The sequence below is a fragment of the Nicotiana tomentosiformis genome, chromosome 1 (genome assembly GCF_000390325.3).
Source record: "Nicotiana tomentosiformis chromosome 1, ASM39032v3, whole genome shotgun sequence".
Taxonomy (NCBI): Eukaryota; Viridiplantae; Streptophyta; class Magnoliopsida; order Solanales; family Solanaceae; genus Nicotiana; species Nicotiana tomentosiformis.
Genome location: NC_090812.1, coordinates 159178106 through 159205681, shown reverse-complemented (window position 1 = coordinate 159205681; position 27576 = coordinate 159178106). Strand labels below are relative to the sequence as shown.

General features: G+C 39.0%; 2 protein-coding genes across 4 annotated transcripts in view; both read left to right on the top strand.

Annotated features, from left to right (window-relative positions):
• The first annotated feature begins 552 nt into the window (after positions 1-552).
• LOC104104693 (D-amino-acid transaminase, chloroplastic) lies at positions 553-7675 on the top strand. The gene is made up of 5 exons (XM_009612835.4): positions 553-840; positions 1527-1576; positions 4665-4843; positions 5803-6476; positions 7282-7675. The coding sequence occupies exons 1-5, from the start codon at positions 669-671 to the stop codon at positions 7374-7376; spliced, it is 1170 nt and encodes a 389-aa protein (XP_009611130.1). The 5' UTR covers positions 553-668; the 3' UTR covers positions 7377-7675.
• A 2368-nt stretch (positions 7676-10043) lies between these two features.
• The window catches only part of LOC104110860 (TOM1-like protein 9), a 34590-nt gene continuing 17057 nt past the window's right edge, over positions 10044-27576 (top strand). For 2 of the 3 annotated variants that reach the window (XM_070192687.1, XM_070192686.1), the window contains exons 1-4: positions 10045-10332; positions 13312-13390; positions 26793-26891; positions 26990-27103. In XM_070192687.1, coding sequence (XP_070048788.1) covers positions 10232-10332; positions 13312-13390; positions 26793-26891; positions 26990-27103 — 393 coding nt within the window. In that variant the 5' untranslated portion in view covers positions 10045-10231. Of the gene's footprint in view, positions 10333-12761; positions 12910-13311; positions 13391-26792; positions 26892-26989; positions 27104-27576 lie in introns of all 3 variants that reach the window. The other variant, XM_070192688.1, reaches the window with a different exon arrangement.

The window sequence follows — 27576 nt, the reverse complement described above, 5'->3', positions numbered from 1 at the left end:
AGCTCGATCCTGACTCGAAGTCTTGATATTTGGGGTGGGTGTTGGTCGGTCTGTGCATCTTTGACAACCTTTTGCCTCGTGGTTCGATTTGGTCATGGGCCCGATAATGATACCGAACTGATCCTTGATCGGACTTGGAGCTCGAATCCCGAAGCCTTTTCTTCGGACCTCGACCTGACCTTACGTATATACCTTTCGATCGAAGTATTGTTATCTCGACCAATCCGTACGATTGACTTAATAGGTTTCAACCGCATACACTATTTTCTGTCATATCACAAATCTTAGTTTGCTAGTTTATTAGTTTTACAATCAAAGGGTAAAAGCCTAAAAGGAATTAGACGAAGATGATTAGCCTATTGGATTTTTTTAGTTAAATTTGAAAAAAGAAAATGAAATGGAAGGACCATTAGAGCAAAATATTCATTAGTATAAGGACTAATATTGAAGTTAGAAATACTTTAGGGATAAAACTAATATTTTCATATAATCGAACAAGTCTAAAGGCGAGGGACATATTAAACAAACAATTGCAGTCCTATATTTTAACGAAGGTTCTGTTTTCTTCTGTTTGGTTTTAACAATGGCAAAACTATTTCATATTTCAACTTGTGCTCTTTTAATTCTCTATGTCACAGTTTCACTGAGAACTCATAGAGCTAGCTACAATGGCTTCCTTATCAACTATTCCAAAACCAATATCCGACGCCTCTTTTTTATTACCAAAATTAAGGGATTCCGTTATTTTTCTGAAGAACATCTCAATTTCAAGACCAAAGATCAGACCTTTGACCCGATCAAATATTATCAAGAATTCAAATCAAACCCAGTTTTCATCTGGTAAATTTGAAATATTTTTTGCTTAATTCTTTTATTTTGGCGGGGCAGGATATTTGTCAAAGAATATTTTCTAGACATTAGCACTTTGATTGTAGGTCCTATGCTTTTTAAGAATGGTTTAGCTGGAGATCTGTACATTTAGAAAATATACAGAACTAATTGTATTTATATTATATTGGCATGAAATGAGTTTAAATGGATTAACATATTCATATAGCCGAACTTTACTTGTATTTATTGCACCCAAGGGTGTGGCCTGGTGCGTAATGAAGTGAGTGAAAAACATGAGGTCTTATGTTCAAATCCCAGTGAAGACAAAAAATAACAGGTGATTTTTTCTCATCTATCAAGTCTTGGCGGATAGAGTTACCTGATACTTGTTGCTGGTGGAAGGTAGCACGTATATCGTGAAATTAGTCGAGGTGCATGCAAGCTGGCCCGGATACTAATGTTATAAATAAATAAAAATTATATAGCCAAACTTGTTTTGACTGAGGTGTAGTAGTTGATGTTGTTATGTTATTTTGGTAATTGGGGTTATATATGTTCTAATTATTTCTTAAAGTTGTTCAATAATTTAGCTTAAGCAACTCTTGTTAGTGTTCCGAGTTTTTGGTTTATTGATGGTTAGCTGTTATTAGAAGTTTAATTTGAGCTAATACTAACATGGCTGTTTGGTGTTGCAGAAGGACAATGCAGTCCGATGTTTGAGGTCCCAGTTCTTTCTTCCTCAGAGGTCTGTCTTCTTTTTATGTTCTTAGGGCTCGTTTGGTACGAGGGAAAATGGATAATGGATAATTAATTCCGTGATTAAATTTGAGATGAGTTTATTTATCCCACGTTTGGTTGGGATAAAATCACGGTATAACTAATCCCGGGATTATAGTGTTATTTTTATCCCTATGAGAGGGTGGGATAACAGTCTCGGCATAACTAATCCCGGCAGGGGCGACCCGACGAATCTTGTGGCCTAAAGCCAAACTTCATGAGGGGCCTAAACTTTTTGATTAAAAAAATTATATCTATTTGAAGTATATTTTTCTAGTTTTTTTTTATAAGCAAAGTTATTAATAATTTTTTACAATCATTTTTCTCCTAATAAGTGACGAGATGCGAAGCGGAGTTAACGCGAGGTTGGAGGTTTGGAGACAGAGTCTAAAGGTTTCAAACTGAGTAGAACCAAGACAGAATACTTGGAGTGCAAATTCAATGATGGGACCCATGAAGCAGATGTAGAGGTAAAGCTTGATGCTCAAGTTATCCCCAAGAGAGCGAGTTTTAAGTATCTCGGGTCTATTATCCAAGGTAACGGGGAGATTGACGAAGATGTCGCACATCGCATCGGAGCGGGATGGATGAAGTGGAGGCTCGCTTCCGGTGTTTTATGTGATAAGAATGTGCCGCCAAGACTTAAGGGTAAGAGAGCGAGTTTTAAGTATCTCGGGTCTCTTATCCAAGGTAACAGGGAGATTGACGAAGATGTCGCACATCGCATCAGAGCGGGATGGATGAAGTGGAGGCTCGCTTCCGGTGTTTTATGTGATAAGAATGTGCCGCCAAGACTTAAGGGTAAATCTTATAGAGTGGTGGTTCGACCGGCTATGCTGTATGGGGCTAAGTATTGGCCAGTCAAGAACTCCCACGTGCAAAAGATGAAAGTAGCAGAGACGAGGATGTTGAGATGGATGTGTGGGTGTACCAGGAGAGATAAGATTAAGAATGAAGCTAACCGTGACAGAGTGGGAGTAGCCTCCGTGGAGGACAAGATGCGGGAGTTGAGGCTGAGATGGTTTAGACATGTTAAGAGAAGAAGCATTGATGCTCCTGTTAGGAGGTGTGAGAGGTTGGCCATGGAGAGTTTGAGGAGAGGTCGAGGTAGGCCTAAGAAGTACTGGGGAGAGGTGATTAGACAGGACATGGCGTTGATTCAGCTCACTGAGGACATGACCCTTGATAGGAGGGTGTGAGGGTTGAGGATTAAGGTAGAAGGTTAGTAGGTAGTTTTTAGTTGTTCACCGATAGTCTTAGTAGGACGCATGTCCCTTCATATTCTTAGATTTTTATTACGTTATGTGGTTTTGTTCGCCTCAGGTATTGTATTCCTTGTTGCTATTATTTGGTACTACTTATCCTTTATCTCTCCCTTTTTTCTTTTCTCTTCCTTCCTTGCTTTCCTCTTCTTCTTGTTATCCTTCCTGAGCCGAGGGTCTATTGGAAACAACCTCTCTACCTGCATTAGGTAGGGGTAAGGTCTGCGTACAGACTACCCTCCCCAGACCCCACCTGTTGGGAACATACTGGGTTTTGTTGTTGTTGTTGTTGTTGTTGTTGTTATTTTTCTACTAATAAGTCTTTCTCAATTGACAATATAGCTAATTCATTTAATCTCTCTTGAGACATTATGATCTTCGGTAAGGTTTTATCAATTTTAATTTTGAAACACTTCTCTCCGCTGAAGCAACGGTAATAGGAGTTATTAACATTATTCTATAAGTAATATAGGCATTTGAAAAAGATTCAAATCTTTTTATTTGATTGAGTATATCAATTAAACTTTTATTAATTGTACTATTTTCCTTAACACTTTTAATTCAAAAAATAAATCTAAACTATCAATATCAGGTTGATTATTATGCTTTATGGAACATTCAAGATCAAGCCAATATTTTTTCAAATTTCCATCATCTAGTGATCTCAATTTTTTTTACCGCTAAATAGAAAACCAAAAATATTTTCATATGCTTCTAATTGTTCAAATGACAAGAGTGGATTCCTTTATTGGTGAGCACCCTCCACTTCCAACTAAGAGGTTGTGAGTTCGAGTCACCCCAAGAGCAAGGTAGGGAGTTCTTGGAGGGAGGGAGCCGGGGGTTTATCGGAAATAGCCTCTCTATCCCAGGGTAGGGGTAAGGTCTGCGTACAAACTACCCTCCCCAAACCCCACTATTGGGATTATACTGGGTTGTTGTTGTTGTTGTTGTTGCTTCTAATTGTTCAAATCTATTTTGAAGTGAAAAAATAGCCTTGTCTACTACTCTCTTCGGTCCATAATAAGTGACTTTTTTGGCCTTTTTTGGGTCCAAAATAAGTGTCCTTTTATATAATCGAGAAGGAATTAACTTTATTTTTTCAAAATTTGCCCTTATTTACATACCTCAATGTGTCAAGTTAACAACATATAAATTTTAATTAAGGATAATTTAGTCAAAATACCTTTTTTCCTCTAGGAGTCGCATTTTTTAAGGGGTGTGCCAAAGGTCAAAAGGTCACTTATTATAGACTAGAGGGAGTATAGGACTCTTCGAGAGATTTGAGATTTCATTATCACATTCTCCTCAAATTGTTTCTTCCTATATATCGCACATTTCTTTCGAAATTAGGATTCAATATTCATTTTAAATGCAATTTTCTTGGCAGAAATCATAACAGTTGCAAATCCTTATCTCTATATTTGTTAAAGAAAGAAATCAAACTTTTTCACTTCACAAAACTTTTTTAAACTTATATATAGCTTATTAGGTATAAAAAAGATGGGGCCCCCACAAATGTGGGGCCTAAAGTAATTGCTTTACTTGCTTTATGGAAGGGCCGTCTCTGAATCCCGGGATAATTAATCCTGGGATGACTTGCTTCCAACCAAACAACCTCTTAATGTTTTAATTAAAGGCATAGTAATTGTTTTTAAAGCTGCAGAAATAGAACTTGAATACTACCTGCCTCCCGAATTTACTACTCCATCTGTTCCATTTCATTTGATTGTGTTTGTCTGTGCACGTAATTTAAGAAAGAAAAAAAGACTTTTGACTTTTGTTTTCCCGGTAAAGGTTATTCAGAGAATGAGAACAAGTCGAGAAGGTCACGAAACCAAGCAGCTTTATTTGGCAATGTACTCTAGCGTTTTCGGTGGAATCACAACTGATACAGATGCCATGGTGGTCCCCATGGATGATCACATGGTTCATAGAGGACATGGAGTTTTTGATACCGCTGCCATTATGGATGGGTTAGTATATCTAACTCTATAGGTTAAGCCATTTAATTTTGGTTCTTCATCTTTCTTCCATCAAGGTTGATTTATGATGTAGATTTTCATTCCTTTATGTAACATAAATCAGTTCTTGGGAAGGCCTATAAGTATACCTAGAGATGTAGCAACACTTGTGTGTTGGCGTCGATGAGGTTTAAAGTCTCTTTCCTTCAACAACGAAAAGCTAGTGGTTACAGTGTCGGAGCCAGAATTTTCACTAAGGTGGGTCAAAATATAAAGAAGTGAACTCACGAAGAAGCCAGGGAGAGTCAATATATGGAGTAGTATGTATACTTAAAAAGAATTTTTTATCCGGCTAAATAGTATAATTTTCGGAAAATTAACACCCTTTGAATACATGTGGCTCTGCCGCTGCTTGGTTACTTTAAGCACATATCCAAGTGGTCATGCTCGTGCATCTGCTTGATGAAATTTGTTTAATACTGTCAATTTACTATCTTGTAGTTTTCCATAGAAATATTCTGTGTGGATCTGTCTAATTTGTCGATAGTAAATAGTTATTTTAAACCCTTTTATGTTGCGTGTGTTTTCTACTTATAAGTTGAGATAATATGGGGTCTGATTTTCTGGCAAATAGATCATAACTAGGTTGTATGTCTAACTTGCCTAATTTCTCGCCCTTTGTGCGCAATTACCTCTTCTAGTTCTATCTTAGGAAAATGTCTGTTTATAGGATTAGATTATGTGCACAACTCTGAAATGTGGAACTAATTGTACTCCTCTTACGTTCTATGTTCGACAAATGCCTAGTTATAGGAAAATTATGTGAGCAACTCTACAGTGTGGACTGGTAAATCTGTACATGTCTTTAATTTCTTATTCTTGGTTAGGTAGTCAACAAGAATGAGAAGCTAAAATATAGTTGAGATTCTTGGGCTTGTTTTATTCTCCTTATTTTTTTTATCTACCCTCAGATGCCTTTATGAGTTGGACGAACACCTCGATCGTTTCCTGAGATCTGCAACCATGGCCAAAATACAAATTCCTTTTGATAGGGAAATCATTAGAAGAATTCTCATTCGTACAGTAAGTGTTTCCAAGTGCAGAAAAGGTTCTCTAAGATACTGGCTTTCGGCAGGACCCGGTGATTTCCAACTATCTCCATCGGGCTGTCCTCGAGCAGCTCTTTACGCCATTGTAATACAAGATCAATCACCTCCCGATCACAGGGGAATCAGAGTTGTAACTTCATCCGTCCCAATAAAACCCCCACAGTTTGCCGTCATGAAAAGCGTAAATTATCTGCCGAATGCACTTTCCAAGATGGAAGCAGAAGAAAATGATGCGGATGCAGCAATTTGGTTGGATGGCGACGGCTTTGTCGCTGAAGGACCTAATATGAATGTGGCTTTTGTTACAAAGGAAAAGGAACTTCTGATGCCTAGTTTTGACAAAATTCTCAGTGGCTGTACGGCTAAAAGAGTTCTGGTTCTTGCAGCAAAGCTAGTAAAAGAAGGTAAGCTTCGGGGCATTAGAGTAGATAACGTGTCGGAAGAGGATGGGAAAAGAGCAGAGGAGATGATGCTAATTGGCAGTGGAGTTCTTGTCCGCTCGGTGGTGCAGTGGGATGAAGAAATCATAGGTGATGGTAAGCCTTTCTATGCCGCCTTTCTCAGTTTCTTTGCTTCCATCGAAACAATGAGCTTTGCACTTTTACAATTGTCTTTCTATAGTCAGTAACTTAATTTTCTTATATCCTTACATCTGCTTAAAACTTTTTCATCCAAGCACATAGAAGCGTATTTCAACCGGTAATGAATAATGGATGCTCTCCTTGTCATGTTGGAAGCTCGAATGCTCAATTTTGAACTTTACTTCTAAATAATATTTGGACAACGATCACAAATGATGAGCATCACATACTATTCTCTTGTCTCTTTGTCACGTTGGTAGCTCGTAAACAGAATTTTGAACTTGACTTCTTAATAATATTTGGACAAAGATCACAAAGGACAAGCATCTCATACTATTCTTTCATGTTCATGCATATAAAGAGTAATCTCCTTGCTGTGTAGTGTTCCATTGTTATCCATAGTAACTGTTATGCCTAAGATGCATTTTCAGACCTGAAGTGTAAACTTACGTCAATTTGCTATGGTTTCATATGCTGCTCCAAATATGATATTTCAAAATTCGAGCAGGAAGAAATGTTTCTTAATTTCGCGGTCCAAAGAAAGTAATGTTTGACAAACTGAGACTAGACAGATATTAGATACCAATATATGTTCACTCATTGTCGCTCTTTCTAAACACTGGTCCCATCTAAATCTTGTTTCATAAGTATGCAAGAGCGACATATAAATTTACGATCATTGAAGTAGTTTTAAAATGAGTTTGGTTATTTTACTTGATTGTATTCTCATTTACTTTCTGCCTCTTCCTCATTACTGTAGGTAGAGAAGGTCCTGTGACACAAGCTTTGCTAAATCTTCTCTTGGAGGATATGAAGTCAGGGCCTGCATCAGTGCGAGTTCGCGTTCCCTATTAAAATGGATAATAGCATATCTTCCCTTGCAATATGGTGGTTGGAAATTCAAGATTCAACAATCTCAACTCTTGATTAGGAATTACTGCTGCTGCTGCTGCTACAGAAATGTTTCTCAGATAAGCTTTGCTAAAATAAGCTTGCTTTCTTATTTTCTTCATAATAGTTGTACTATGGCCAAAGAATATTCAGCTTTAAGTTCTTTCCTCAACTGTATTTCTCACATTCCACCCTTGTCTATGCATTTATTGAATGAGATTTGCTTAAATGGAAAAGGCGATACGACGCCGAATGTATATGGCCATGCACATGTCACGACTCAGAGTTTAATTTGGATCCTGCTATGAATCAAGCAGAGGGGGACCTACGTTGTGGGTTGAGGGGTCACGGGACCCCGTTAGCCTCGGCAAAAATACTGTATATATGTGTTATATATATCTGTCCATATATACGGGACCCCTTAAATATTTAAGATGTGACCCAAACACAAAAAGGTGGATGGAGAAGTGGTTGAGTTGGACATTTAAGTTCGCTTCTTGTCGAGATGGCGTGGGTTCAAAACCCCTTTTCTCCTTTTTGTTTTAGTTCTTGGAATACAACATTTTTTAGACTTAATAGCAAATTGCTTTAATTTTAACTTTATCTTCTTTTTGAATCCAACTATAGCTTAGTACTAATACATAATAGTCAACTTAATTAGTCATGACAAGAGTAGGTTGCTTTAGTGTTAGGCACCCTCCACTTCCAATCAAGAGGTTGCGAGTTCGAGTCATCCCAAGAGCAAGGTGGGGACCAAGAGGTTGCGAGTTCGAGTCATCCCAAGAGCAAGGTGGGGAGTTCTCTTGGACGGAGGGAGAGAGCAAGGTGGGTTGTTGTTGTTGTTGTTGTCTCTTTAGTTTGAAACTCTTCTTCAGTTCTTTGGCTATTAACATACCAATACTCTTGATTTCTTTAGTAAGTTTTGATAATTTAAACATACCCATTTGTGTTAAAATACTAGAAATTTAAAGTGTTAAACATGCTTAATCAAACACCTTCCCTTCCCATAACATCCATTTTGTGAAGGAATCTCTCTCTGTTCAGTGCTTTCTGTTTTTTTAGAACTTTTTATTATACTTGAACGATAAGTCATTATAATATTAGGTTTTCAAAGAGTCGCACGTCGAATTTAATTTATCGCTAGTGATTAACATACAGTGGTGTCCCGTTATGCTCAAATCCCGAGTCCACATCTGGAATCAAGTCTGGTATTTAAATGGAGAAGAGGATAGGCCATGTTCATTATCCATAGATTTTATGGTATTTAATGATGTTCGTTATTATTTCCGTTTGAAATGAGTTAAGTTCTTTCCAATTTTAAAAGATTGAAAAGTTCCATGCACTGATGAATAATTGAGAATTATCAAATATCATTTCCAGTCCATCAAGAGAAAAATAAGAATATGTAAGTGTAGAAGCCAACAAGAATAGAGACAAAGCCAAAGGGCAGCCGATGCATTAAGTTTTCATTATGTGTGGAATTCGGAAAAGGGTCGGATTACAAAGGTTTATTTTACGCAGTCATACTTTGTATTTATGCAAGAGGCTGTTTCTACGGCTCGAATTTCGTGACCTCCTAGTCACATGACAACAACTTTACCAGTTACAAGCATACCCTACATTTTTGCAATAAGTTGTTTTCACAGTTCGATCTCTTGACCTCCTGGTTATACGACAACAATTTTATCTGTTACGCCAATACTCTCCTCCTATAGCCAAAGCCAATAAATTTTCCACAAGGAGAACCAGCAAAATCAAACAATTGAGAAAGGTTTACAAAATAGTACTATCTACTCAAGATGATCTAATTAATAAGTTAGGCTAATAAAAATTCACAATATGTACACCAATTCTTACAAAAAGTTCTAAGAATTAAAGGTAAGAAATATCTATCTTGAAGCTAAGCTCAATACGTTCTTTTGTAAAAATAACCTACCTTATAGATTAGACGAACATGCTTCTCGAACATAGTTATACGAAATTCTTCTCAACAATAAATTCATTTTATATCTTAGATAGAGCATTTATATCTTATATAGACCAAACTTCAAGAAAATATTTATATCATGTCTATTGAATGCTAGGATATGCTATAGATTATTAGATGATACTCCCTCATAGCCACTTTAATTAATTTTTTTGACAGTTTTTACACATATTAAGAAATTTACATTTTAGCATTAATTAACAATAAAATTGATCATATTAACCTTAATTTGTTCATAATATAACAAATACTTTAAAACTCTTTAGTCGAAGGGCAACTTTGAAAATAAGAAGTTAATTACTTCTTGATATCTGAAAAAATTAAATATTATGGATCATAAAAAAGCCAAAAAATCAATTAAAGTAGACCGTACAGAGTAATAAATAAGGAATCCAATTGGAAAAGTAAAAAGAAATCGATAATAGTAACTACTAACTACCTTACGAATTTCATTTAAAGTTTAAAAGGTCCAAATGTCAAATAACAAAATTACATGGTTTTTTCTTTAACTTCTACAAACCTTAGGGGCTTAAGTTTATCAACTTGAAATCTTGACATAGTTAGACTTATACGTGTTCTCTTTTCATTGGCTACTTCCACTTTCTTTTTAATTCTCTTTTTCTTGATTGGAAAATAAACTAATCATCATAACAGAACACGAGAGAGAGAGAGAGAGAGAGAGAGAGCTCAGATGATTTGATTCGTTTTTGGAATATCGCCAGTGAATTATTTTAACTCCGGAGAATTCGCCGGCGGCCACATTTTTGTTTCAAGTGATCGGAGGCGGAAATTTTCTATTTTATTTTTTGGCGGTAAATAAAATAATTATAGGATGGTGAATTTTTTGGTGGAACGAGCGACGAGCGATATGCTTATTGGGCCTGATTGGGCCATGAATGTCGAGATCTGCGATATATGCAATCGCGATCCCGGGTATGTAAAATTTGGATTTTTTTCTTTTTCTTACATAAAATATGATTCGGCTTTCTGTTTTATTGAATGCTCCATTTCTTACTGAAATAGTTGTAATTTTCAGTAGTAGTAATAGTTTCTGGTTACTTGTATGTCAACCTTTTAGTTTTAAAAACTAGTACTAATTTATGTGATACATTTTCTTATTTTAGTCTGTTCCAAAAAATGATACATTTCTATAATTAGAAATAATTTTACTTTAAATTTCTCATTTTATCTTTAATAAAATAATTTTTAGCCGCGCAAGTATTTATGACTTATTTTAGACCACAAGTTACATCGTCCAATCAAACAAAGTCACATTATTGGGACTGAGGGAGTAATTTGTTTCTCTGCTTTTGCATGTAAATATTTTTTCTTTTACCTATTTTAAAAAAAAAATGTATGAGTCAGTTTTCTGTTTTGCTGAATATATGTAAGGGAAAAAAGTTGTAAGTTTTCTATAGTAGTAATCTCTGGTTAGAGACTTCTATCTCAGCGTAGCTACAAGTGTGAGATTTAAAGAACTTGTAGTTTTAGGGAACCTTATTTTGTCATAAAAGACAAATTCTAACGCTTGATCTTAGACAAAAGGCCTAGAAAGAGTTTGGAAGCTCAAAACAAGAGATTTCTCAATTATGAAAAAAGGCTTAGTTAGATAAAAAAAGAAAGGCTTAGCCTAATGGTTGATGAAGTTGAAATGAAGACCATGGGAGACAAGGATTGGAATCCTAGTAGTGCTAGAAAGATTAGGTGATTTCTTTACATCTGTCTAAATCTTGGTGGACAGAGTTATTCGGTAACTATGGGAGGACGCAGGTTGGTGGATAATCGAGATACATGCAAATTGGTCTATACAACACCGTCATTTAAAAAGAGGCGATAAAGGCATGTCCAAGAAGACAAATTAGTTGCCAGTATTGAAGAAATGGTCTTGAATAGAGTGGAATGGACACAAAGGGTTCATATAGTCGATCCTGACTAGTTTGAATTGGGGGTGAAATATAAAAACTTAAGGTATTAGAGAATTATTTGCTAGTATTGGTATGAAGTGGCATCGAGTTAACCGGAATGGATATAGAGGATTGATATAGTTTTCCCGAAGGTAATACAGAGGAGATATAGTTGACCCAACTAGTTATGGATTGAGGCATAGTTGATTGATTGATTTTAGTAGTATTTTTCTGTGATTATGGGACTGTGCTGGACGGTATAGAGTGAGTTCAAAAACTAGGTTTGCATCTACATCTGAGGGTCATTGTTTTGCCATGTGTTACTGTAACCTTTGTTTTTGTGGGAAGCTGGAATGTAGGATTTTAAAGAGATCACAATTCATGTTTGTTGTCTGGTGCTTTAAAAGTAATTTTTCTTTAAATGAATTTTTGAAGAAGAAACTAAGATGGAAACAGTTGATCTATAATTGCAGCAGACCTTATTGATAACGATTTAACAGTAATGTTCCTTGTTTATCTTGCTAGATCCGTAATTTAATGGTGGGTTCAAATGTGTTTCAGCAGCGGTGTATGGCTGTATGCAGGATTTTTTGCAAGCAGTGTCAACATTTAAAAACTAAAAAGTAAACAAATGAACAAGTCACTCTAATTGACACAATATAAAAAAGACACAATTCAAATTTTATTACTAATTTTTAGTTAACTTGGATGATTCCGTTCCAAACTTTTTAAATTATTTATTATCAACACTGGTAATGAATTACTTTGTCGATCCGGTGGTTAGTTTTGTACTTAAACAGTAAGTGGTTGGCGGTTCAAGCATGACAACAAACTTTTCCTTTGAGATAAGGGCGCAAAACTTTAAAATACGAGTAAATTTTTGAGCCAGAGAATCAAAACGTCAACCTCACTCTAATAAGTAAGGCGCTTCACCATTGGGCCAGAGCTTGTTGTGGCAAGTGGTGTCAGTTTTAACGATCTACAAAAAAAATGTTTTCCTATTTCTTTTTCTCCAAATTGTCCGTATAGGCTCTAGAGGGACTACTGTTATTCCTTTTTCTATTTATGTTGTTTTTTCTTTTATTTTTTGTTTTGTTTTATATTTCTACTTTTTTATCTTCGGTCCTTCAGCCGCTATGGTATCTTACCTATTAGATACAATTTTGTTCTTATCGCAGTTTACTGGTTTGTGCTGAGATTATCTGGTAGCTAATTGCTACAGCTTTTTATGTTTCCTAATTGGAGTGCCCTCATGTTTCTGGTGCTGCTGGTTATTTATATGACATCTGACTATTTTTAATTACGCAGTAGGCTATTATCAGAGGCTAGTATATTATAACACTCTCATGAGAGTCTTTCTTTTGGGATTAAAAGGGTTTTAGGGAAGACGAAGATATTTTTTTCTTCTCTTTTTTGGTGGTGAAAGTAGACAAGTAAATACTGGTATTTGTTTGATAGGTAGATTATCATATATGAGACTATAATCATCTTGAAGATGCAACCTCACATTTCCAGTGGAAGGAGCCAATCCCGAGGGCATTTCATGCGTTGATTATTTTAGTTGAGATGACCTAAAGGAAAAATGGCGCAGGTCCAAGCAACCAGGGTATTAATCTAGTATTGACAGATTTTTATTGGTGAAGCGGTTGGTTAATTATTTGCTAACCTACAAATAAATTGCCATCAAGTCGCTTCAGCAAGTCCATTCTTTTTTGGACGACCTGAACTTCTAATTACACGTTTTTTTTTAATTTAGTAAATTAAGATATGAGGTTCTAGCCTCTTTACTGACCTATTTTAATGAAAATTGAGACAGTGTTTATTGGACTTCTAATATTTTCATAATAAAAACTTCAGTGGTGTCATGCTGTGGTGCTCAATGCAATTTCCCCTTTTTCTTTTGTTTTCTAATTTCAAATATTTGGTATAATCATTGAGGTGTTTGCTTTGTTTGGACTGGAGATTGGTTAAAGTAGTTCTTATCGTTTGTTTTATTTTGGTTCACCAGGCAAGCCAAAGATGTTGTGAAAGGAATAAAAAAGCGTCTTCGCAGTAAGAAACCAAAAGTCCAGCTACTCGCCCTGACAGTAAGCTTTTGAAACTATTTTATCCACAAATTGCTTAAACTATATGGATTGTCAAGTCCTTACCTTCCATCTTTTTTGTTAGTTTTCCTTTATTTGTTTTGAATGAGAGAGCTAAGATTTCCATCTACATTCATTTGTCATTTTGCTATCTCTCTGCCTTCTTTCTTTATATGTTTGCTATTTCTCCTTTACTATTAGCAACGAGATATGATGTAGATTTTGAGATGAAAAAAATACTTCTTATATTTCTGTGTATGTGTACACCCCATGAGCAAGGAAATTTATACAAAGCTCCTAATGCTAATTAAGGAAATAAAATAAATCTATACAATCAATTCAGCTATCAAATAAAATCAAATAAAATCAAATCTCCTAAATATAATCAAATCTTCTGAAATCGTGCTAATCAACAATCTCCTAAATAAAATCAAATCTCCTTGAATCATGCTAATCAACACTCCCCCTCAAGTTGGTACAAAGATGTCGCACATGCCCAACTTGAAACTCAGAGTATGGAAAATTCGCTTTTGAGACCTTTGGTAAACACATCAGCTAGCTATTTTTCCGATAGCACATGAAACAAACTCACGACACCAGTTGTAACTTTTTCTTAGATGAAGTGTCGATTAATTTCCACATGCTTTGTTCAGTCATGCTGGACTGGATTATGAGCTATACTGATGGTAGCTTTATTGTCACAGTACGAGGAAAGTTTTCCTTTTTCAGACAGTCTCAATTCCTCTCGTAGCTTTTGTAGCCAAAGCAGTTCGCAAACACCCTGGGACATAGCTCATATTCTGCTTCCGCACCTGATCTAGCAACTACACTTTACATAGATGATAGATTAGAGCTTAGGTGATGGCACTAACCGATAAAAGATAGTGACGGGGAACTCAGGGACATGGAGCATAGATGATAGCTTAATATTAGGAGGACAAACGATAGAACCTATTCCAGAGATAGGTATTAAAGAACCATTGACTATTTTAACATTATCTCCTTTGAGACACGGAGAATAATTTGAATGCTTTTAGAAGAGCTTGTCATGTGTCTATTTGCTCCGGAATCAACAATCCAAGAATTAAGGTGAGCAACAAAAGCAGTACCTGATTGCACATGATTGGATGTTGCAACATTAGCGGAGTCAAGTTTGGCTAGGAGGCGACGGAGAAGCTGAATTTTATCTGAAGACAAGATTTCTCCACCTTTTGTGTTCGAACCTCGAATCCGGACCTGTTCGACAAGACCAGATCCATCAACAAACCTAGGTCCAATATTTGCGTGTACGAGCTAGCCATCAACAAACGGACATCCTTTTTACCGCAGTCTTCCCCGATTGGGCATAGCCTTTTCTCATGTCTCCAGATTTCTACCCAATCAGAAGGAAATCCGAAGAAAATTGCTCAAAAATAATCTGTCTCGCTGGAAACCAAATCTGTCTCGACGGACCTTAACTCTGATGAACGGAAAAATCAAAACTGGTAGGGATAGGCTCGAAATGCTCCAGCGACCCTAATAGAAAAGAAAATTGCAAAAATAAAATTGACCAGAAGGAGTTTGTGTTGCGGACAGCCACCAAGAGAGAGAAAACTCAACCTATTTGATAAAAACGGAACCCTAGTGCTGCGAGGGAGATAACTAACCTAAAAAAGGCAGCAATGACTCTGATACCATGTAGATTTTGAGAAGAAGAAAAGGCTTCTTGTATTTCTATGTATGTTTACATCCCATGAGCAAGGGAGTTTATACAAAGCTCCTAATGCTAATTTAGGAAATAAAATAAATCTATACAACCAATATAGCTGTCAAATCAAATCAAATCAAATCTCCTAAATATAATCAAATCTTCTAAAATCATGTTAATCAACAATCTCCTAAATAATGCTAAATTAAATCTCCTTGAATCATGCTAAATCAACATATGATTATCTTGGAAGACTAATAAAGTACTGATATAATGAAATACTTGAACCAATATGCTACTGTTACTACTAATAAAGCTCTAACAATGCAGAATATTGGTTTCTTTTCACTGTGTAGTCGCCCAGTTGTCCCAATGTTCCAATTATTAATCTCAAGAATCCTACGACTGGATTTGTAAATTGTCTTGGTCTCTCCAGTGTACTTGACTTTTTCTTACTTTTTATCTAATTATCTCCTGTTTTATGCTCCCCCGTTTTATTTTATGTGTATTAGTATGACTGGACATAGAGTTTAAGAAAGTAAGGGTAGACTTTTAGGTCTTGTGGCCTTAAACTAAAGATTTGTGTAATGCACCATAATTCCCCTTGAACTTATGGTCTTAAACATGCCATGTGTAACGTTTGAATTAGAGAGTTATACTAAACATAGAAAGTTGCATTTTTTTAACACACTAAAAATGAAAGTAAGACACATAAATTGAAACAGAAGGATTATCTCTTTTCATTTTGACTAAGAAATTCTTAACATACGATTTATTTTTAAACGTCTCATTTATGTAATACACTTCCCTTTTTTTTTTTTGATAAGGTAAATTGTATTAATCAAAAGGGAGAGAACTCCTGTATACACGAAGTATACCAAAAAGTAGAGAATTTACATCAGAACATGATTCTTTACAAAAGACGCCCAATCTTCTATATAAGTAGGGGCTAAATGAGTGCACCAAAAAGCGATCAAAGATAAAAGACTATTCTTAAGATGTGAAAAAGGAGACTCAATCTCCTCAAAAGCTCTCGTATTTTTCTCCCCCCATACTATCCACATGAGAGCTAACGGGGCGAACTTCCACGCCTTTTGCTTTTGTTAATTTACAGCATGTACATAGTGGAGTATTGTCCCACATTGGTAGAGGAGTAGTATGTCCTTGTATAGTATAGCTATAAATAAGGCTCTTGTGTAGTATTATTCATTCATTCAATATATCAATAACATATTTTCTCCCGTGCCTTCTCACATGGTATCAGAGCAATTGTGAGAGATTTATCGCTGTGCATAAATTCCAGCGATTCCGGGAAGAGAAATTAGTCACCGGAAGTCTTTTTCCGGCGACTTTTTAAAGGCTGTTTGCGTCTGTTTTATCTCAGTCAGTGTTGTGCAAAATCCAACACTACCACAAGAGTCGTCACTGTCCGGCGACCAAACCCCAGTGAACAACTCCGGCAGAAGCAGCCTCACGCGCCTCCACGCGCCACCAGAAGCTCACGCGCCGGCGCGTACGACCACTTCCGGCCATTTTTTGAAAATCTTCCTTCAGAACAGTTGGGTCGCCTGGTAATTCCGATCCTACCCCTACTGTTTTCATTTTATTCCGACAACTTTGAGTTTTTTCCGGCAGCTACAGTACTATTCCGGCAGCTACAGTACTATTCCGGCAGCTACAGGTTTCAGTATTCTGTTTCTGTGTTTCCGTACACTGTTTTAGTAGATTACAGTTGATTCTTTCTCCTATTTGGTAATAATTTGCAACAATGTCTTTGGGATTTGATGCTTTTGGGTCTAGAAACATGAGTTCTGGAAACTCTAGTGCTATTATTACCTCAGAACCTTTAATGGGAGGTTCAAACTACTTAGCTTGGGCTTCATCTGTCGAGTTATGGTGTAGAGGTCAAGGTGTTCAAGATCATCTAATCAAACAGTCTAGCGATGGAGATGAAAAGGCAATAGCACTTTGGGCAAAAATCGATGCTCAGTTATGTAGCATCTTGTGGCGATCTATTGATTCCAAGTTGATGCCCTTGTTTCGTCCATTCCAGACATGTTATTTGGTTTGGGCAAAGGCACGCACCTTATACACTAATGACATATCTCGCTTCTATGATGTGATATCACGGATGACAAACTTAAAGAAGCAGGAATTGGATATGTCTACTTACTTGGGTCAAGTACAGGCAGTCATGGAGGAATTTGAGAAGTTGATGCCAGTTTCGGCTAGTGTGGAAAAACAACAAGAGCAGCGACAGAAGATGTTTCTCGTTCTTACCCTCGCTGGACTTCCTAATGATCTTGATTCAGTACGCGACCAGATTTTGGCTAGTCCGTCTGTCCCGACAGTTGATGAATTATTCTCTCGATTACTCCGCCTTGCTGCAGCACCAAGTCCACCAGTGATCTCATCACAGATACTTGATTCCTCTGTTCTTGCATCCCAGACAATGGATGTTCGGGCATCTCAAACTATGGAGCATAGACGAGGAGGAGGTCGTTTTGGAAGATCTAGACCCAAGTGTTCTTATTGTCACAAACTCGGACACACTCGTGAAATGTGTTATTCCTTACATGGTCGTCCACCCAAAAATGCTTACATTGCTCAGACCGAGACTCCAGGTAACCAAGGATTTTCTTTATCTAAAGAAGAATATAATGAGCTCCTTCAGTATCGAGCAAGTAAGCAGACATCTCCACAAGTAGCCTCAGTTGCTCAGACTGATACTTCTGTTTCTGGTAATTCTTTTGCTTGTGTTTCCCAGTCTAGCACTCTTGGCCCATGGGTCATGGACTCCGGCGCTTCTGATCACATCTCTGGTAATATATCACTTTTGTCAAATATTGTATATTCACAGTCTCTTCCCACTGTTACTTTAGCCAATGGATGTCAAACTAAGGCAAAAGGAGTTGGACAAGCTAATCCCTTGTCTTCTATCACCCTAGATTCCGTTCTTTATGTCCCTGGCTGTCCTTTTAGTCTTGCATCTGTTAGTCGTTTGACTCGTGCCCTCCATTGTGGTATATATTTTATTGACGATTCTTTTATTATGCAGGACCGCAGTACGGGACAGACAATTGGTACAGGACGTGAATCGGAAGGCCTTTACTACCTTAACTCACTCAGTCCTTCCACAACATGTCTAGTTACAGATCCTCCAGATCTAATCCACAGACGTTTAGGACATCCGAGTTTATCCAAACTTCAGAAGATGGTGCCTAGTTTATCTAGTTTGTCTACATTAGATTGTGAGTCGTGTCAACTTGGGAAACATACCCGAGCCTCCTTTTCGCGTAGTGTTGAGAGTCATGCAGAGTCTGTCTTCTCCTTAGTTCATTCTGATATATGGGGTCCTAGTAGAGTCAGTTCATCCTTGGGATTTCGTTACTTTGTCAGTTTCATTGATGATTATTCAAGATGTACTTGGCTTTTCTTAATGAAAGATCGTTCTGAGTTATTTTCTATATTCCAGAGTTTCTGTGCTGAAATCAAAAACCAATTTGGTGTTTCTATTCGCATTTTTCGCAGTGATAATGCCTTAGAATATTTATCTTCTCAATTTCAGCAGTTTATGACTTCTCAGGGAATTATTCATCAGACATCTTGTCCTTATACCCCTCAACAAAATGGGATTGCTGAGAGAAAGAATAGGCACCTTATTGAGACTGCTCGCACACTTCTAATTGAATCTCGTGTTCCGTTGCGTTTTTGGGGCGATGCAGTTCTCACAGCTTGTTATTTGATTAATCGGATGCCTTCATCTCCCATCAAGAATCAGATTCCGCATTCAGTATTGTTTCCCCAGTCACCCTTATACTCTCTTCCACCTCGTGTTTTTGGGAGCACGTGTTTTGTTCATAACTTAGCCCCTGGGAAAGATAAGTTAGCTCCTCGTGCTCTCAAGTGTGTCTTCCTTGGTTATTCTCGTGTTCAGAAGGGATATCGTTGTTATTCTCCAGATCTTCGTAGGTACCTTATGTCAGCTGACGTCACATTTTTTGAGTCTAAACCTTTCTTTACCTCTGCTGACCACCATGATATATCTGAGGTCTTACCTATACCGACCTTTGAGGAGTTCACTATAGCTCCTCCTCCACCTTCGACCACAGAGGAGTCCATACCAACCGTTGAGGAGTCTAGTGTTGTTCCCCCTAGTTCCCCGGCCACAGGAACACCACTCTTGACTTATCATCGTCGTTTGCGTCCTCCATCAGGCCCAACTGGTTCTCGTCCTGCACCTGACCCTGCTCCTGCTGCGGACCCTGCTCCTAGTACACCGATTGCACTTCGGAAAGGTATACGGACCACACTTAACCCTAATCCTCATTATGTCGGTTTGAGCTATCATCGTCTGTCATCTCCCCATTATGCTTTTATATCTTCTTTGTCCTCGGTTTCCATCCCTAAGTCTACAGGTGAAGCGTTGTCTCATCCAGGATGGCGACAGGCTATGAGTGACGAGATGTCTGCTTTACATACAAGTGGTACTTGGGAGCTTGTTCCTCTTCCCTCAGGTAAATCTACTGTTGGTTGTCGTTGGGTTTATGCAGTCAAAGTTGGTCCCGATGGACAGATTGATCGACTTAAGGCCCGTCTTGTTGCCAAAGGATATACTCAGATATTTGGGCTCGATTACAGTGATACCTTCTCTCCCGTGGCTAAAGTGGCTTCAGTCCGCCTTTTTCTATCCATGGCTGCGGTTCGTCATTGGCCCCTCTATCAGCTGGACATTAAAAATGCCTTTCTTCACGGTGATCTTGAGGATGAGGTTTATATGGAGCAACCACCTGGTTTTGTTGCTCAGGGGGAGTCTCGTGGCCTTGTATGTCGCTTGCGTCGGTCACTTTATGGTCTAAAGCAGTCTCCTCGAGCCTGGTTTGGTAAGTTCAGCGCGGTTATCCAGGAGTTTGGCATGATTCGTAGTGAAGCTGATCACTCTGTGTTTTATCGGCACTCTGCTTCAAGTCTCTGTATTTATCTGGTAGTCTATGTTGATGATATTGTTATTACTGGCAATGATCAGGATGGTATTACCAATCTGAAGCAGCATCTCTTCCAGCACTTCCAAACTAAGGATCTAGGCAGATTGAAGTACTTTCTGGGTATTGAGGTTGCCCAGTCTAGCTCAGGTATTGTTATTTCTCAAAGAAAATATGCTTTAGACATTCTTGAGGAGACGGGGATGATAGGTTGCAGACCTGTTGACACTCCGATGGATCCGAATTCTAAACTTATGCCAGGACAGGGGGAGCCGCTTAGCGATCCTGCAAGCTATAGGCGGCTGGTTGGAAAATTAAATTATCTCACAGTAACTAGACCCGACATTTCCTATCCTGTGAGTGTTGTAAGTCAGTTTATGAGTTCTCCCTGTGATAGTCATTGGGATGCAGTTGTCCGCATTATTCGATATATAAAATCGGCTCCAGGCAAAGGGTTACTCTTTGAGGATCGAGGTCATGAGCAGATCATTGGATACTCAGATGCTGATTGGGCAGGATCACCTTCTGATAGACGTTCTACGTCTGGATATTGTGTTTTAGTAGGAGGAAATTTGGAGTCCTGGAAGAGCAAGAAACAGAATGTAGTTGCTCGGTCTAGTGCAGAAGCAGGAGATCGAGCAATGGCTATGGCAACATGTGAGCTAGTTTGGACCAAACAACTGCTCAAGGAGTTGAAATTTGGTGAAATCAGTCGGATGGAACTTGTGTGCGATAATCAAGCTGCCCTTCATATTGCATCAAATCCGGTGTTCCATGAGAGAACTAAACATATTGAGATTGATTGTCACTTCGTCAGAGAAAAGATACTTTCAGGAGAGATTGCTACAAAGTTTGTGAGGTCAAATGATCAACTTGCAGATATTTTTACCAAGTCTCTCACTGGTCCTCGTATTAGTTATATATGTAACAAGCTCGGTACATATGATTTGTATGCACCGGCTTGAGGGGGAGTGTTAATTTACAGCATGTACATAGTGGAGTATTGTCCCACATTGGTAGAGGAGTAGTATGTCCTTGTATAGTATAGCTATAAATAAGGCTCTTGTGTAGTATTATTCATTCATTCAATATATCAATAACATATTTTCTCCCGTGCCTTCTCACAGCTTTCTTCTTCTACGGAAACCGGTCCAGCTATATAACATTTCCTTTACAGTACTTGGCATCACCCATTGAACACCAAAAAGATTCAGGATTGCCCTCCACAAAGCAGAGGACACAGGGCAATGCAACAAAAGGTGATCAACTTCTTCCCCTGAGCTTTTACACATGTAGCACCAACTAACAAGTGTAATTTCTCTCTTTCGGAGATTTTCAGCAGTCAAGATCACTCCCCTCGCCGCTAGCCATGCAAAAAAGCACACCTTCGTGGGCGCCCTAGGAATCCAGATCGTGGAGTATGGAAAAGTGGTCTCCTCTCTCACCAACATACTCTGGTAAAAGGACTTTACGGTGAACAAACCATCGCCACGCAAGCCCCATCTCTAAGAGTCGTAGGATGGCTGGGGCTGTCTTGCCCATATAGCAGTGCCAACAAATCTTGGAGCTCCGCAATCTCCCAATCTTGCTTGTTCCGTCTGAATGAGAGGCTCCATACTACCTCCCCTTCATGCTCTTTACGAATCTGTTGGACTATTAGTTCCTTCTGGTTTGAAACTCTGAAGACGTGGGGGAAGGAGACCCTCAGAGTATCCTCTCCACACCACCTATGATTCCAAAAGCTGATTCTCCTTCCATCTCCCACCTTATAAGTGATGTTGCTACTGAATGCTTCCCAATTCTTCACGATGCTCCTCCACATGCCACACCCGAAATGTGTTGTGATTGCCTTGGTCCTCTAACTCCCTCCCGTGGAATCGCATTTTTCTACTATGACCTCCCTCCATAGAGCATGCTCTTCCACCCCGAATCTCCACAGCCACTTCCCCATTAAAGCTCTGTTAAATACCCTAAGATCTTTCACTCCAAGTCCACCCCACTTCTTTGGGGAAGTGACTGTCTGCCAATTCACTAGATGACACTTTCTAGTTCCATGTGCCGCATTCCAAAGAAAATTCCTTTGAAGTCGCTCCAGTTTTTCTGTGATGCTCACCGGTGCTTGCAATAGGGATAAGTAATAGGTGGGCATACTCGATAAAGTGCTTTTGATAAGCACTTCCTTACCGCCTTTTGACAAATACCATTTTTGCCAGCCTGCTAATCTTTTTTCAACCCGCTCGATCACTGGATTCCAAACCGTAGTATCCTTATAAGAAGCGCCCAATGGGAGGCCCAGGTAAGTAGTGGGAAGGGAGCCCACCTTGCATCTGAGAACATAAGACAAGGCATCAATATTAGCAACCTCACCTACCGGAAAAATTTCACACTTGCCGATGTTGATTTTGAGTCTGATACTAACTGAAACTACTGCAGGACCTGCTTCAAGTAGGTCAACTGATCCATATCGGCATCACAGAAAACCAGTGTGTCATCCACAAAAAGCAAATGTGAGACTCTTCGGGCACTGAGCACCCCAATCGGATCTGAGAATCCTCTCGAGAAGCCTCCGCCCGCCGCACGATCCATCATTTTGCTCAGAGTATCCATCACTAGAATGAATAGCATGGGGATAGGGGGTCACCTTGCCTGAGACCCCTGGAGCTGCCAAAGAAATCACACGGGCTACCATTAACCAGGATAGAGAATCTGACTAAGGAAATGCAGAACTTGATCCATCCCCTCCATCTTGCCCCAAACCCTATCTGCATCATAATGAAGTCCAGGAACTCCCAATTGACATGGTCGAAAGCCTTCTCAAGGTCCAACTTGCATAGTAAGCCGGGTTCTCTATTTTTCCTTCTGGAGTCTACAAGTTCATTTGCCACCAAAACAGCATCCAGGATCTGCCTACCTTCCACAAACGCATTCTGGGAGGACGGAACAGTCATGTCAAGAACTTTCTTAAGTCTGTTGGAAAGCACTTTAGAAATAATCTTGTAAATGCTCCCCACGAGACTAATAGACCTGTAATCTCTGATACAATATGCACCTTCTTTCTTAGGCACAATAGTAATAAAGGAATCATTGATACTTATCTCGAAAACACCATTCACATGGAAGTATTCAATGGCGCTTCCATTAACTCCCCCTTGATGGTGTCCCAAAAGAGCTGCAAGAAAACCAAGGAGAAACCATCAGGCCCGGGGGCCTTATCACTAGCACAACTCGACACAGCCTCGTGCACCTCCTCCTCCTCGAAAACCCTTTCTAGCCACTCGTTATCTCCCTCCCCTATATGGTTGAACTCTATTCCCCCAAAGTCGGCCTCCAACTAACTTACTCTTTATATAAGTTCTCATAAAACCCCACTATCGCCCCTTTTACCTCCTCTTCTCCCTTAATCCTCACCGCATCTACAACTAAGGACTCTATGAAGTTTCTCCTTCGATTTGCAACCGCCACCCTATGGAAAAACTTGGTATTCGAATCCCCCTCCTTTAACCAGAGCGCCCTCGATTTTTGCCGCCAACTAGTCTCCTGAGCTATTGCTAACTCGACCATTTCCCTTTTTAACCTCCCCCAATCTCGCTTTCTCAGATTCATCCAACTCCCTCGCCCCTTTCCCTCTTTCTAATTCCCTCAATTCATGCATAAGCTCCTTCATTTTAACCTCTACCCTCCCCAAAACCTCCTTATTCCATCTAATAATATCTCCCTTGAGCAATTTTAGTTTCTTCGAAAGACGGAATGAAGGTGTCCCTGATACCCCGTAGCTTGTCCACCATTCTTTCACCTTGTCACCGAATCCTGGCACTTTCAACCACATGTTTTCGAATTGGAAGGGAACACACACCCCCCTCCATCTGCATCCATCTTGTAAAATAGGCAAATGATCTGAAGTCAGCCTAGGTAAAAGAATCTGCAGCACATTCGGCACCAGCTCATCTCATGAGGGAGATATCAGGAATTTATCAAGTCTAGACCTTGAGTTGGAATCCTCCGCCCTGGCCAAAGTAAACCTTTCCCCTGACAGAGGAAGGTCAATGAGAAAGTGATCATTGATGAAGTCAGAAAACTCCTCCATGGCCCTCGAAATCAAACTACACCCTAATCTCTCCTCCGGGAATCTAATAGTATTAAAGTCTCCCCCTAGAACCCATGGAATGTCCTATTCCCCCATAATATTGGCCAGTTCCTCCCAGAAAGACACCTTGGACCCTTCCCCTACCGGCCCGTACACTCCCCCAAATCTCCACTCCATCCCACTCACTCTATCTTTGACGAGAGTTGTCAAAGAAAAAACTCCCTTCCTAATCTCCTTTACCTCCAAGCTTCTATCATCCCACATAAGTAGAATGCTGCCGGCACTTTCCGCTGCTGGGACCTAGTCATATTTCACCCAACTACCTCCCCCGACACTTCTCACGATCGAATCCGACAAAACTTCTATTTTGGTCTCCTGAAAACAAACTAAGTTGGCACCCCACTCCCTAACTCCCACTTTGATGATGGCCCTTTTGTTTGGGCATTCATCCCCCTCACATTCCATGAAAGGATCTTAACTTCCATAAGCGACAATAGCCCCCATTTCCCCACCCCCCAGCCGAGGTCCCTTTCTCCGTGTCACATACTCGCCTCCTTCTCTGATACACCACTACATCCCCTAAGTTATTTTGCTTAACACCTTTATCCAACTCCCTCCCTGCACCATCATAAAGAGATTGTTGCTCAATCTCCATCAACAGTTCTAACACCCTATCTTCCTTCCCTTCAACAGAAACACCACCCAAAGTTTAATAGTTTATCCTCCATCAAGAAAGACATATCCCCTCCTCCAATTCGTGACGAAATTGGGCAGGCGTCTTCTATATGTACCCTTTCCTTGCTACTACCAGAATACAAGACCATAGCATTGCTAGCACTAGGAGTTTTAACCTCCGAAAGGGTCTCACCATTTCCTTGAGGGGCAGCAACCTCTGAAATTAACACCCCGCTGCTATAGGAATGTCCAGAACCATCAGTAGGGTAGCATGGAGGAAGAGAGCTTGGAACCCTTGGCGGCATATTAACGTGTAATACACTTCCCTTTAAATCTATCCTGAAGAGATGATATCATTCTGTATATGCCATTTGGAAACTATTGCAATTTTTAACATTCACGTTTTAATTAGGAGATAGAAAGATGAAGGAACATGTGGAACTCTTGGCATCTTTAATTGTTGGTTGTACGGAAAATTTTCGTACTTCTTCATAGATTTAGCTTATTTGTCAAAAGTCTTTGTTTTTTTTTTAAAACAGTAACAATGACGAATTTAAAAAAAAAATATGCATTTGCATTAACTGCGTCCCTCATTCTAGTAAACTATAAATGTATATGATAGTCTCTTAAGTGACATATATACATGCAGCTCTTCGATACAAAATTGCATGTCTGTTTGTTATATCTTTGTTGGTGCTTTCCCAATATGTCTTGTTGACAAGACAATCTGCAGAAAGATACATATTAACAAAAAGAAGAAGATAATCTGCATGAAGATATGGATGTTGAGATGACAACTTTTACTCTAGAAAAAAAAGTTGGGGATCATTTAGATGATCGTGGTCAAGCCACAAAATCATATGCAAGTGTTTTTGACACTATCTTGGTGTATTTATATTGTAATATATTTATTTGACTAATCATAAATAACTCAAGTCATTCCCAAGAGGGAGAGTTTCAAGTATCTGGGGTGTGTGATTCAGAGTGATGGGAAGATTGATGAGGATGTCACACATCGTATCGGAGTGGGATGGGATGAAGTGGAGGCTCCCTTCCATGTTTTGTGCGATAAGAATGTGCCATTGAGACTTAAAAGTAAGTTCTACAAAGTAGTGGTTAGACCGATTATGTTATATGAGGCAGAGTGTTTGCCAGTCAAGAATTCAACTCCCATGTCCATAAGATGGATATGCGGGCATACTAGGTTAGATAAAAATAGGAACGAAGTTATTAGGGACAAGATGGGAGTTGCCCCCGTGGAGGATAAGATGCGAGAGGCGAGGATTCGATGGTTCAGACATGTTAAAAGGAGAAGCACAGATGACCCAGTCAGGAGGTGTGAGAGGTTGTCCTTGGGGAGTCAGAGGAAGGGTAGAGGTAGGCCAAAGAAGTCTTGGGGAGAGGTGATCAAGCGAGACATGGCGCAACTTGAGCTAATCGAGGACATGACCCTTGATAGGAGGGAGTGCGGGTTGAGAATTAGGGTAGAAGGTTAGTAGGCAGTCAAGTGTTTCCCTTTGTCTTCCTTGTTTCAGTAGTATTAGTGTTAGTATGGTATTATTTTATTACTACATATCTTGTTTTGTATTACTTGTTATCAGTGCTTCTTTCATCTTGTATTTTGCTATTTTAGTCTCAGTTTTCTAATATCTTGTACTGTTATTACTTGCTATCCGTGCTTCTTTCATCTTTTCTTTAGCTGAGGGTTTATCGGAAATAACCTCTCTGTCCGTCCAGGGTAGGGGTAAGGCTGCGTACATCTTACCCTCCCCAGACCTCACTTGTGGGAATAAACTGGATCGTTATTGTTGACTAATCATAAATAAATAAATAGGTGGTTGGTTACGTTTGTTTATCACTTCAGTTTTATAGGGGTTTACGCTGTTCCTTGAGAATTTTGTTATTCTCTTTGCTTGGCCTGCAAAGTAAAAAAATTAACTGGACTCACGGTTAACCTGAGATGTTACCATTTTTCAGCTATTGGAAGCAATTGTGAAGAATTGTGGGGACATTGTGCATATGCATGTTGCTGAGAAAGGTCTTCTTCACCAGATGGTGAAAATTGTAAAGAAGAAGGTGATTGCAGACTCTAAGCCTCCCTTATGTTATATTACAACCCCCCCCCCCCCAAAATAAATTTCTGGCATCAATCTTATACTGTTTTGCAAAAGCAGCCCGACTTTCACGTCAGAGAAAAGATATTAATTTTGGTAGACATTTGGCAAGAAGCTTTTGGAGGACCAAGGGCGAGATATCCACAATATTATGGATCCTACCAGGAGTTGTTGGTAAGATTGTTTTTAACTCTTCTATTAGGTGTATATTTGAAGTTATTTTTCATCACTATTTAGGGTTGACATTTGTTAGTTTATAGATATGTATAGTGTAGTCTTGTCCCACATTGGAAGAGGAGTAATATCTCCTTGTAGTGTATAGCTATAAATAGGGACCTCTTGTATTGTATTTATCATCCAATATCAATAACATATTTTCTCCCGTGCCTTCTCACATGGTATCAGAGCATTAGTGAGAAAAGATCGTTGTGCGTCATTCCAGCGTTAACCGGGAAGAAAGAACTTAGTCATCGTGTAATTTTTCCGGTGACCTAAGGCTTGTCTAAGTGAAAGTCACTTTCTGTCGGTGTTGTGCTAAAACCAACACCACCACGAGGTAGATCACCCTCTGACTACCAACTCCTGAAATTTTATCCGGCAGAAAAGCCGCCACGCTCCTCCACGCGCCGGCAACAACTTTTCCGACG